Source organism: Malaclemys terrapin, chromosome 11 (genome assembly GCF_027887155.1).
Source record: "Malaclemys terrapin pileata isolate rMalTer1 chromosome 11, rMalTer1.hap1, whole genome shotgun sequence".
NCBI classification, from domain to species: domain Eukaryota; kingdom Metazoa; phylum Chordata; order Testudines; family Emydidae; genus Malaclemys; species Malaclemys terrapin.
Window position 1 is genome coordinate 2,075,387 of NC_071515.1, and position 13,441 is coordinate 2,088,827.

At 43.7% G+C, this 13,441-nt stretch overlaps 1 protein-coding gene across 3 annotated transcripts in view; it reads right to left on the reverse strand.

The window, feature by feature from the left end:
• Positions 1 to 5,829: 5,829 nt before the first annotated feature.
• Positions 5,830 to 13,441, reverse strand: part of DIP2A (disco interacting protein 2 homolog A) — a 206,368-nt gene continuing 198,756 nt past the window's right edge. For all 3 annotated transcript variants that reach the window (XM_054043479.1, XM_054043478.1, XM_054043480.1), the window contains one exon: positions 5,830 to 7,856. In XM_054043479.1, coding sequence (XP_053899454.1) covers positions 7,604 to 7,856 — 253 coding nt within the window. In that variant the 3' untranslated portion in view covers positions 5,830 to 7,603. The remainder of the gene's footprint in view (positions 7,857 to 13,441) is intronic.

The following is a 13,441-nucleotide window of genomic DNA, read 5'->3' on the forward strand; positions in this document are numbered from 1 at the left end:
ACAGTTACAACTCATATTTGATGGGGACCTGAAAGAAATCTTTTTTGAGCCCCCTCTTCTGGCCTTCAAACAACCCCCCAAACTCTCTCCAAGCTCATCATCAGAGGCAAGCTCCCAACAGACCAGGACACACCAACTCAAAGTGGCACCAGATGCAAAACCTGCAAACATATCTCTACTGCTCCAATGATCAACACTCCCTACAACACACCTTTCAAGATCCATGGATCCTACACATGCCTATCACAACATACGGTGTACCTCATATAGTTCACTAAATGCCCCAATAGCAGCTATGTGGGTGAAACCAGACAATCACTATGCTCTTGAATGAACTCACACAGGAAAATGATAAAGGAAACACACCCTGTGGGTGAACACTTTTCACAAAGCGATCATTCTCTATCTGACCTATGAGTCCTCATCCACAAAGGAAACCTGCACAGCACTTTCAAAAGACATGCCTGGTACTTAAATTCACCATTTTGCTAGACTCTAAAAATCATGGACTGAATAGAAATATGGTTTATTAAAACCATCTATAATCCACTACCACCAACCACCAGCTGCCTTTCCCCAGCCCCACCTTTCTTTCCCCCCTATGACTGGAAGGGTGTTAACGGGATACTTCATCTTGAGTGGTCCCTTGAAATGTGTTAGCTACTTATGCTAAACAATCTGTTCCACCTTGTACTTAGCTGTGACACGGAGTACGGAGCACGTTTCCCAGATGTGAAGAAGAGCTCCGTGTAGCTTGAAAGCTTGTCTCTTTCACCAACAGAAGTTGGTCCAATATAAGATATTCCCTCACCCACCTTGTCATCTTCCACCTGGGCATACTGGGTAAGTCTAAACTTCCAACAACAACAACAAAAAAAAAGACTTCTAGGGACTGGGTGGCATAATCTGTTCCCTTAACATTCAAAACCAGTTCAGCCTGTCTGCTTCAGGAATCACGTTTTTAGATCCTGCTCCATCTTTTGATAATCACCCTTCATAGGGTCTGTTAGGATATAGATATTTAGGCCTGTTTGTAAAGGACTATACTTTAATTTACATGTATTTTTGTCGCTTGGCTAGTTGTGGAGCTGTAAAAGAAAGACTGAAAGTCACTGTGTCTGTGTAAGGGCCTTTTTGTACTGTCACAGTTTGAGGCTCTGTTCTTAGGCTAAGAAAGGCCTTTGGCTGAGCGGTGGAGGCAGCCGTGGGCTGGGAGGTGAACGGTCACATCCTCACATTTTAAACTAGTTACATTGAGCTAAGGTGCTATTGGGCTGTTGGGAATACAATCCTGTCCTGATATTCCTATCTCCTCCAGAGAAGGAGAAGCCTGGAGGACGTGGAAGGAAACCTGGTGGAAGCATTCTGTCTGGCGGGAACTTACTTATTAATAGCTGGGATGTAAAGTCCTCGCTTTTTTTTGGTATGTGTGTTTGCATGGGCTCTGTTTGAGTCTGTGATTGTTTTTGTCTGCGGTATAATTTATTTTGATGGGTGTGGAACAGTTGGGGTGGTGGAATATAATTGGTTGAATAACCATGTTACGGTATGTTGGGATTGGTTGGTTGAATTTTAGTAGAATCATTGGTTAAGGTGTAGCTAGACAGGACTCAAGTTTTGCTGTGGGGTCTGCGGTCAGTCAGGAAGTGGGGGGGGGGGGATGGGAACGGGGGTGGGGGAATTGGAATCCTGTTTTGCTGGCGGCGGGGAATGGGAACAGAAACAGGGACATAGGCGGGGTTCTGTGGTGTCGGAGCTGGGAGGGGGGACGCTGGAGTCATGCTTGCTGGGGGTTCACCCCAGTAGGCATCGAGTTGTTTGCGCCTTTGGACTTCGGGGGGGTGTTGCTCTGTTCATGCGAGAGGGACTGGGGAGGTGAGAGGGTGAAGGAATGAGCCCCCTAACAGGGTCGAAGTCACTTTTTAACTCTTTACAACCCTTTGATTGTTTAACTCCCACCGTTGAGAAAACAAGGCTTGTAATTTTGTTGGAGAGAAGGATGTAGGATCCCTGAAGCGAAGATGTTTCCCCATTGTCGTTCAAGCTGGACAATTCTAATCTGTGAGTTGTCCTGCTGGCTCACCGTCCACTAACTTAAACCAATATAATCATATAATAAACATGTCACTAGCCTCATACAAGGAGAAGTTACTTACCGTGTACACTAGTAATTGGAGTTCTTCGAGATGCGTCCCCATGTGGGTGCTCCATGCCTGTGCACTCCTGATTGGAGATTTTTGTCAGCAGCTTCCGCATCTGTGCCCCAGGCACCCTTGTGCTCCAGCATGGGATTTCTAGGGGAATGGGGGTGACCCTGCGCCACTCTAGTTCCTTCTTAACCACAGAAGTCTGGCAAAAGACTGAGTCAGAGGGGAAGAAGATCTGGTAGTGGAGCACCCACAGAACACAAGTATCAAATAATTCCAGCTACTGCACAAAGTTAGTAACCTCTCCTCCTTTGAGTAGTGCTTCACGTGAGGAGATTCCTGAGCAGGGTGATGTATGGACTGTCGAACAGCATCACCAAAAGCTCTATCACCTCTGGAAGCAGGCACAAGAGCATAGTGCTGGGGAAACGTGTGCACCAAAGACCAAATGGCTGCCCTGCCTGAGATAGGCATATTTTTCAATAGGACTACGAAGATAGATTGAAGCCCTGGTGGAATGAGCAATCACTCTTGGGGTGGGGGAAGAGGGAGTGAACCCCTGAGGCTTCGTAACAGGTTAAGATGCATACTGCAACCCATTTGGACAATCTTTGGGTGGAAATCACTTGTCTTTTCATTTGCTCTGCAATTGAGATGAAAAGCCGTGATGAAGTCCTAAAGGGCCTATTCCTATCTAGGTAAAGGTGAGGTCTCTTCTTACATCCAGTATATGGAGGCTTGTTTCCTCTCTCAAAGAGTGAGGCTCAGCTAATACACTGGTAGGTGAATCTCCTGATTAATCTGGAATTCTGAAGAAATTTTAAGTAGGACACAAAGCTGTGGATGTAGCATCACCTTATCACAACAAAACACTGTCACCCAACAAGGCTCCAAGTTCCCCTACCTTCTTGAAGTGATAGCTCTGAGGGAATGAGGTCTGAAGGGACAGATGAAGGAGGGAACAGTTCCAAATGGGGGTTTCCTTAGGGCATTGGTCCCATGGTGGAGCTGGTTCCTTGACAGGAGGGAAGAAATAAGAAGGCCCTTGATAATCCTCGTAGTGGCTGGGTGGGTGAAGACTGAAAACCTCTCACTGGGAGGAGCGAAAAGCTGTGATGGCAGCTAGGTGAACTTTAATGGAGCGCAGCGGTAAGCCTGTTTTTAAATTCAGCAAGTAATTGAGAATGTTGAGATTCAAGAGGAGGTATAGATTGGTTACATCACCAAGTCTAGGAGTGTTTCTGCACATAAGTTTTCCTTGCCACGGATTTACTATGAAGCAGTACTGTTTGTACTTCTGGGGAGCAATCTTGTTCTGTACCGGAGAGCCATCTAGTACCCACGCCTTGAGGTGAAGCACTAAGAGATTGGGGTCGGTGATGAATCCTGATTCCTGGGTGAGGAGCTTTGCTGCCAGGGGAAGGCAGAGAGACAGTCACAGAGACATGAACCAGCTCCAGGAAATACACCTGTCTCGGCCATGATGATGTTATGGGGATGGCTACTAATTTACCTGTTTCGATTTGTTCAGAAACTTGCGCACTACAGGTGTCCGAGGATAAACGTACAGCAATATGCAAGGCCAAGGAATGACTAGGGCATCTCACATAGAATTCCAACTGTGCCCTCTCCTCAAGCAGAATCACCTGCACTTCGCAGTGGATGGTGTTGCAAAGAGCTATTTGTGGATGATCCCACCTTCAGCTCCCACTTGTGGTTGATGGGGACATGCCTGCTGAGGGAGTTCGCTACTGAATTCTGCAGTCCTGGCGGATAAACTGCTGAGATGCAGCCTAACACACACCCATTCCGTAGCTCTACTGACTTGGTGGGATCATGCTGCTCTGTTGTCCAACATTATTCTGACTGCATAGCCCCGATGCAGGGTAGCAAGCGCTGGACAGCATAACAAACCACTCCGAGTTCTAACATGTTGATATGAAGTATTACCTCCTGAGGCGTCCGTTTGGCTTGAGCTGTGAGGTTTTGGAAGTGTGCGTCCCACACTATCACCCCATCTGTAGTGATAGTCCCTGTGGCAGGAGGCTGCACGAACGAAACTCCCATGCATACCTTTGTGGATCCTTCCACCAGTTTAGAGAATCGAGCACACACTCAAGATATGAACAACCACTTGGATAGACTGTGATGGGGTGTATAGATGGTTCTCAGCCAGGTTTGAAGACACTGTTTTGCTAAGTGTGTCACAAATTTACCTGCTGCCATATGGCCCAGAAGTTGCAGGCAGGCCCTTGCTGTGGTTTGTAGCCTCTGTTGTATTATTGAGATGAGGCTGGACATAGTGGCAAATCTGTCCTGGGGCAACTGTGTTCTGGCGGTGGAGGATCCCAGAGTGTACTTCCCCTGGGTGTGTGGGATGGAGGAGAGGGGTGACCCAATAAGTTCTAGTTCTTGCCAAAGAGTTTAGAATATCCAATCCCCATCTTCACATTGACATCAGGACACAGGAGTCCATGCTATCTCCATTGCTAAATAAAGACAGAATTTTTTTCAAGACTATTTCCCATACACTGGTTCCGTCTGCAGTACTTTTATATCAAGACAGACTGGGTTTGGCGTGTGAAAGACATTTTTCTGTCACCATGGGCAGTCAAAAATTCTCAAATTGAAGAGGTTTGAGGATCTGTCATACAGGCTCAGTATGAACAGATCTTTAATATTTTCCCTTAGCCATACTGCTCAAAATTGTCATCTCTTGGAATTCTCTCTATTTCCCTTTTCCTCCTCGGTGACTTGGGAAATTAATGAATCTCTGATGTCTGTCATAGTTCAGAGTTCTGTAGTAAAAAGTTTGGGAAGGGACTATGGAACCTTTAATAATATATATTGCTACAGTCATATGCAGTGTGCAGCTGTATGCCTCTGGTGTGTGATCTCACCAGGACTCATCCACTACACAAGGTTGGGCCGGGACACTGCGTGCATGGAAAACCTATAAGGAAAGCGCCGTAAGAAGTGGTGGTATTGATTAAGTAGGTGACACTCTTCCCTTGAAACAAAATACTTCAGACCCCACGACAAGACTACTTTCCCATGAGACTCTCACCACAGGTTTCAGCACATTCTGGTCTCAAGAGATTCTGGCCTCTACCCCTTCCCCTCCCATTTCCCAGCTTACCCGCCGCAGGGAGAGGCTTTGTGGCTCATCCAGTGTTCCTAGCCTCCCTCCAAATCCAGTTTGCCTCTCAGAATGGAAACCTTCCCTCACTCCTGCTGACAGCAGCAGCCAGACTTCTCGCTCAAGCTCTGGCTAACGCGTTGGGAGAATGTCTCAGGAACTTGGCTCCTTTGCCTGCTCAGGAGCTGGGAGTGCCAGCGTGGGACCCGACTGGCAGTGGCTGGTTTTCTTCCCCCTCCAGCAGCACTCAAGGAGAGGGGGAGAGCTACTCTGATGGCTGCTGCCCACTGCAGTGATTGTGTCTCGAAAACGGTGGTGGTGGACACAGAATTAAAATCTAAGAAAATCCTGATTTTAAGTAATTTTAAAGAAATTCACAACAGAAGTTTTACAAACCTCACTACTGAGCGAAGTATCTAGCAAACCCTAAATGTGGACACAGACCTGCTTTACGGGGACTTTCTATATAGAAAATAGAAAACTTTTTTGGGGGGTGTTAAGATATGACAACTTTTAACATTTGGCAAATCAAGTTTCCAACAGTCATTTTCAAATGTTTAATGTGCTTTTTTAAATCTTACTTTACAAGGCAACTTATCTCACTGTCACCAATATATCAATACAAAAATCTTACAATGTTTTATTTGCTAAAAAACTACAACATTAAAATTGGGGTTAAGTAGTTCTTTCCTCTTGCCTGCTGTTTTACTACAAGGATGTCCATTAGTCCATTGCTAAGACTGCTGCATTTAACTCAAACAATAAGTTACACAATTCTGTACATAATTACAACAGTCAAATTAGAGTTCGAAGGTATGTATCTGTACAGTACACCACAGTCAAACACCATGAGGGAAAAAGAGAACTACTGTATGTGACAGCCTTTTCTGGGAAGATTTTCTAGTTTGCTAACCAAGAAGAGTCATTTGGTGTCCTTGTTGGGGAACTGGCATCCAGATTTCTTAGGCACTGATCCAGGCACCTTGCCTTGCAGAAAAACCTGTCTGATTCGCCAAACTTGTGCATTATTTTAAAAAATAACATAGCCATATAGTCTTTATTAGCTATATAAAAATAATTATTTGCTAAAGTCGTGCCTCTCTTCAGACATTGGAAGCAGCTGAATGAGTTTACATTCTCTTTCAGAATTAGGTTCACTGTAATAGTCGATCTGGCAGAAATGTCAAGAGGTTGATCGATCAAGTTGGACTCAATCAACTGGATATTTTAGTTTGAACAAAAAAAGTTTGTCTACGCACAACTAAAAGATGAACATTTACACCCTGGCAGATCCAGCTCTCTAATATCAGAGTGTTCCGTGATGAGAAATCATTCTCTCAGAACTTTCAGTTCAATTCAGTATTTAATTCAGATACTTGGGGAATAATGTATTGGGAGATCATGCTTTCAGGCCTGTACACTAATGATTCTGAGTCTTTTGGCTTTGGAATGAAGAGAATTGTTTAAAAGTTGGCATTATGTGGGGCAATAATTAACAGCTTAGCACTACGAAAACAAGCAAATTTACTGTTTAGCCAATATGAAATTATGAAAACAAGAAAGCAAGCAAGCCTCCTGTATATCAAGTAGTTTAAAACCAGATACTAATTTATCTTTCTACAATAGAGTTTATAATGCTACAGAATCCAGTATGGCACCATGAGTAACCTTGTTAAAGAAGCAGTATTCAGTTTTGCTTGGTACTAAAAGGCTGAACAATAGTATAGTTTTAAACACAGAATCCAGGATTGGAGTGAGTTGGTTTGTTCTGACTGTGCCGAGTCATTGATTAAAAATAAAAGATGACTCTGCATTTTTAACCTCAAACATGTACAAAAACCATGCAATACAGTAGAGGACAAGGTGGAGATAAGAAAAATCGTGAAAGTTATGTGCCAATGTAGTTACCACACATCAAACCAGAATGGGGAGGAAAACCTGGAGGATGGCTAGCCACAACTTTCCTCAGTGTTCCCAAGAGTTGTCTTCAGCTGGTGTTTCCTCCCCTCCCCAGTTTTTATGTCCCATTATGCAGTGCATTAAGATACTGACATTCATAAGTATTGTAAAAAAATAATAATTGTTCCTTGACAGTTTAACAAATTTCCTTCAAGAATTCCAGTAATTTCTCAGTCCAATGGAGGAGCTGTAATGGAGCTATGAAAGCCAATGCTGTGAGAGAGACGTTCCATGAAGACTGGCACCTCCTTTTTTCCTAAGGTCTTCAAAAGCTTACAAATCCGCAGCAAACTAACGTAGATCCTATTCAGAATGCCTCTAGATTTTGGTGCTTCAGCGTCAGTGTGGTTTTGTATTTTCACATGTTGTAAGCGACATAAATAGGATCCAATTGGTCAGCTAAAAATCCATCTCTCAAGTGCATTCGCTGCTTTTCACCACGAGAATTGATGGGAATAACTCCCGGGTCCACAATGACAACAACACCAACTATGAGATAATGTTCTTCCAGAACCACATTTGTTACCAGTGCCACCAAGTCCAATGCTTCCTGCTCTGAGCCTTCTAATTCCACAACCACTACCAGCAAGTTGGTCCATGTAAACACAGCGCTGTTGGTATAAAACAAGCATTAATTGTGTGTGAGTGTGTGTGTGAGTGTGTGTGTGAGAGTGTGTGTGAGAGTGTGTGAGAGAGAGAGAGAGAGAGAGATAAACTAGTATGAATAGCCACCAAAGAAAAAAGTTCTCAGAGACAGAGGCTAACTGGGAAAAAAAACCCCAACGCTGGGGAAATACTTGAGATGAACAATACAATAAATCAGAAGGGTGGCCATGTTAGTCTGGATCTGTAAAAAGCGACGAGGAGTCCTGTGGCACCTTACAGACTAACAGACGTATTGGAGCATAAGCTTTCGTGGGTGAATACCCACTTCGTCAGACGCAAAGCTTATGCTCCAATATGTCTGTTAGTCTATAAGGTGCCACAGGACTCTGTCGCTTAATACAATAAATGTGAACAAACTCTGTTGATATAAAACTAAGTATATAAGAGACAAAAGTGTAAAAGTGGAAGTTATAGTTGAACAAAATCTGACTCTGCCACCTCCTGATTATGTTTTATTATTGTCCAAATAACATTAAATATCAAAGTTTATCTTTTTTCTCCTATAAACATTCATGGGCATCTAAAATAACACGTAACCATGAATTTAAAGACTGCACTGTAATGCATAAATACATGGGGACAGCGTTAAGACTGAATGTTCAGCTTTAACTTTGTTTCTTGATTTCAAATTATTTAGTCTTATTTATTTTGCATTTAATGTATCCAGATTGTCCAAGGAACAAAAAGGAAACTCTCTCTTTTAGAACGACTAAACACTAACAGGGTAACTGACCCCTTAAATGAAACCAGGCCCAGCTCTCCTGTTGCAGCCCAGGTGTGTCCTCATTTGGTGTAATGAGGAGGGTGGAGTTGCCCCTGCACATGGGAGACGGCCCAAAGGCAAAGGGGGAGGTCAGAATCCTGAGAGGGAGACTCCAGAATCAGAGAGAGAAGAGCTGAAGGGATCTAGAACAGGAGAGAGAAAGAGAGCGCGCGCGCGCTCAGAGGCAGAGCACAGCTGGGCGGAGCGCTTCGGCGGGAGGGTCTGTCACTGAAGGGGGGAGTGGTGAGAGTTCCCCAGTGAGCAGTGAAGCCAGAGCAGGCTGGTGAAAGCTGAAGGCAGGGGGTCACCTACAAACTTCCCCAGGCCAGACAGGGCTGAAGGCTGACAGCAGCAGAGAGAGAGATGCCTTCAGGCACCCCCAACCACTAGGCGCCCTAGGCGGCCGCCTAGTTTGCCTAAATGGTTGCACCGGCCCTGCTACCAACCACCTGACCAGGATGGTGATAGTGACTGCGAAATGCTCAGGGAGATTAGAGAGGTGATAAAAATAAACTCAATAATGGGGGATTTCAACTATCCCCCTATTGACTGGGTACATGTCATCTCAGGATGGGATGCAGCGATTAAGGTGTCAAAATTTTTTTAAATGACTGCTTCTTGGAGCAGCTAGTCCTGGAACTCACAAGAGGAGAGGCAATTCTTGATTTAGTCTTAAGTGGAGAACAGGATCTGGTCCAAGAGGTGAATATAGCTGAACCGCTTGGTAATAGTAACCATAACATAATGAAATTTAACAACCCTATGGCGGGGAAAACACCACAGCAGCTCAACACGATAGCATTTAATTTCAGAACGGGGGACTACACAAAAATGAGGAAGTTAGTGAAACAGAAATTAAAAGGTACAGCACCAAAGGTGAAATCCCTGCAAGCTGTAGGGAAATTCTTAAAAGACACAACAATAGCAGCTCAATTTAAATGTATGCCCCAAATTAAAACATAGTAAGAGAACCAAAAAGGTGCCACCATGGCTAAACAAAGTAAAAGAAGCAGTGAGAGGCAAAAAGGCATCCTTTAAAAAGTGGAAGTTAAAGCCTATTAAGGAAAACAGAAAGGAGCATAAACTCTGGCAAATGAAGTGTAAAAATATAATTAGGAAGGCCAAAAAAGAATTTGAAGAGCAGCTAGCCAAAGACTCAAAAAGTAATAGCAATTATTTTTTTATTTTTTTTAAGTACATCAGAAGCAGGAAGCCTGCTAAACAACCAGTGGGGCCACTGGATGATGGAGATGCTAAAGAAGCACTCAAGGACAATAAGGCCATTGCGGAGAAACTAAATCATTTATTTGTATCAGTCTTCACGACTGAGGATGTGAGGGAGATTCCCAACCTGAGCCATTCTTTTACGGTGACAAATCTGAGGAACTGCCCAGATTGAGGTGTCATTAGAGGAGGTTTTGGAACAAACTGATAAACTAAACAGTAATAAGTCACCAGGACCAGATGGGATTCACCCAAAAGTTCTGAAGGAACTCAAATGTGAAATTGCAGAACTACTAACCATGGTATGTAACCTACCATTTAAATCAGCTACTGTACTAAATGACTGGAGGATAGCTAATGTGACACCAATTTTTTTTAAAAGGCTCCAGAGGCGATCCTGGCAAATACAGGCCGATAAGCCTAACTTCAGTACCAGACAAACTGGTTGAAACTATAGTAAAAACAGAATTATCAGACACAGATGAAAACGATTTGTTGGGGAAGAGTCAACATGATTTCTGTAAAGGGAACTTGTGCCTCACCAATCTATTAGAATTCTTTGAGGGGGACAAGCATGTGGATAAGGGTGATCCAGTGGATATAGTGTCCCTCACCAAAGGTTCTTAAAGAATCTCATGGGATAAGAGGGAAGGTTCTCCCCTGGATCAGTAACTGGTTAAAAGATAAACAGAGGGTAGGAATAAATGGTCAGTTTTCTGAATGGAGAGAGGTAAATAGTGGGGTCCCCCAGGGTCAGTACTGGGCCCAGTCCTATTCAACATATTCATAAATGATCTGGAAAAAGGGGTAAACAGTGAGGTGGCAAAATTTGCAGATGATAGAAAATTGCTCAAGATAGTTAAGTCCCAGGCAGACTGCAAAGAGTTACAAAGGGATGTCACAAAACTGGGTGTCTGGGCAACAAAATGGCAGATGAAATTCAATGTTGATAAGTGCAAAGTAATGCACATTGGAAAACATACATATAAAATGATGGAGTCTAAATTAGCCGTTACCACTCAAGAAAGAGATCTTGGAGTCAGTGTGGATAGTTCTCTGAAAACAGCAGCAGCAGCAGTCAAAAAAGGGAACAGAATGCGGGGAATCATTAGGAAAGAGAGAGCTAAGAAGACAGGAGATATCATCTTGCCTCTCTATAAATCCATGGCAAACCCACACCTTGAATCCTGCCTGCAGTTCTGGTTGCCCCATCTCAAAAAGATATATTGGAGTTGGAAAAGGTACAGAACAGAGCAACAAAAATGATTAGCGGGATGGAACGGCTTCTGTATGAGAGTTCATGATTCTAAGGAAAGGAAGGAGTGAGAGCAGCAGCAGGACAATGGGCTTGAAAAAAGCAGGCTTTAACAAACTCAAGAGAACTGGTAGGTAAAGTCCCATGGGAAGAAAATCTAAGTTAAAAAAGGAGTTCAGGAGACCTGGCAGTTTCTCAAGGAGACCATATTAAAAGGTACAACTGTAAACTATCCCAATGCAAAGGAAAAACAGGACGACTAGTAACAGCCAATATGGGTATGTCTACACAGCAATCTAGATTCCCGCAGCTGGCCCATGCCGGCCAACTTGGGCTTGTAGAGCTCGGGCTGCGGGGCTGTTTTGTTGCTGTGTAGACTTCTGGGCTCAGACTGGAGCCAGGGTCTAGGACCCTGTGGGGTGGGAGGGGCTCAGAACTCGGGTCTCTAGCCCAACCTGGAAGTCTACACAACAATGAAACAGCCCCGCAACCAGACTTGGCTGGCATGGGCCAGTCACAGGTTTTTCTTTGCTGTGTAGACATATCCATGGCTCCACCAGGAGCTCTTTAGGGACCTGAAAATCAAAATGGAATCCTACAAAAGTGGAAACTTGGTCAAATTGCTAAAGACGAGTACAAAAGAATAGCATAAACATGTAGGGACAAAATCCAAAAGGGTAAGGCATGAAATGAGTTGCACCTAACAAGGGACATAAAAGGCACTAAGAAGTAGTTCTTTAAATACATTAGGAGCAAAAGAAAGATAAAGGAAAGTATAGATCCTCTACTTAGCAGGAAAGGAGAGCTAAAAACTGATGACATTAAGGGCTGGTCTACACTGGGGGGGGGGGGAAATCGATCTAAGATATGCAACTTCAGCTACGTGAATAGCGTAGCTGAAGTCAAAGTATCTTAGCTCGATTTACCTCGGGTCCTCACAGTGCGTGATTGACAACCGTGGCTCCCCCGTTGACTCCGCTACCGCCTCTCGCTCTCGTGGAGTTCTGGAGATGACGGGTAGTGAGTTCGGGGATCGATTTATCGTGTCTAGACGAGACACGATAAATCGATCCCCGATAGATCGATTACTACCCGCCGATCCGGCGGGTAGTGAAGACATACCCTAAGAAAGCTCAGGTGTTTAATGCCTATTTTGCTTCAGTTTTCACTGAAAATGTTAATGGTGACCAGATACTTAACACAATTAATATTAACAAGGAAAGGAACACAAGCCAAAAGAGGGAAAGAACAGGTTAAAGAATACTAGATAAGTGAGATGTATTCAAGGCTGAAGCAATCTCAGAACTGTTAATAATTATCTTTGAGAACTCCTGCAGGTCCTAGAACACTGGAGAAGGGCTAACAGTACTTATCTTTAAAAGGGGGAACAGAGAGAACCCAAGGAATTACAGACCAGTCAGCCTAACTTCGAAACCTGGAAAGTTACTGGAACACATTATTAAGCAATCAATTCGCATGTCCTGGAGGATAATGGGATTATCAAGAATAGCCAGAATGGATTTGTCAAAAACAAATCATGTCAAACCAATCTAATTTCCTTGGATTATGGATCTAGTGGACGGGGGGAAGCAGTAGATGTGATACATCTTGTGACACAATCCCACATGACATTCTCACCAGCAAACTAGGGAAATGTGGTGTAGATGAAATTACTATCAAGTGGATACACAACTGGTTGAAAGACTGTACTCAGTGAGTAGTTATCAAGGGTTCGCTGTCAAACTGGGAGGGTGTATTTATTGGGATCCCACAGGGATCAGTTCTGGGTCTGGTACTATTCAATATTTTCATTAATGACTTGGATAATGGGAGTGGAGTATATGCTTATAAAATCTGCAGATTACACCAAGATGGGAGGCATTGCATGCACTTTGGAGGACAGGACTAGAATTCTAAATGACAAATTGGAGAATTGGCCTGAAATCAACAAAATGAAATTCAGTAAAAACAGGTGGAAAGCACTTCACTTAAGAAGGAAAAATCAAATGCACATCTACAAAATGGGAACTACCTGGCTGGAAAAGGATCTGTAGTTATAGTGGATCACAAACTGAATATGATTCAGTAATGTGATACAGATGTGAAAAAGGGATGCGATTCTGGGGAGTATTAACAGGAATGTCATATGTAAGACACAAGAGGTAATTGTGCTGTTCTACTCAGCAGTGGTGTGGCCTCAAGTGGAGTATTGTCCCCAATTCTGGGTGCCACATTAAGGAAAGATGTGGAGAAATAGGGGAGAGTCCAGAAGAGAGCAACAAAAATGA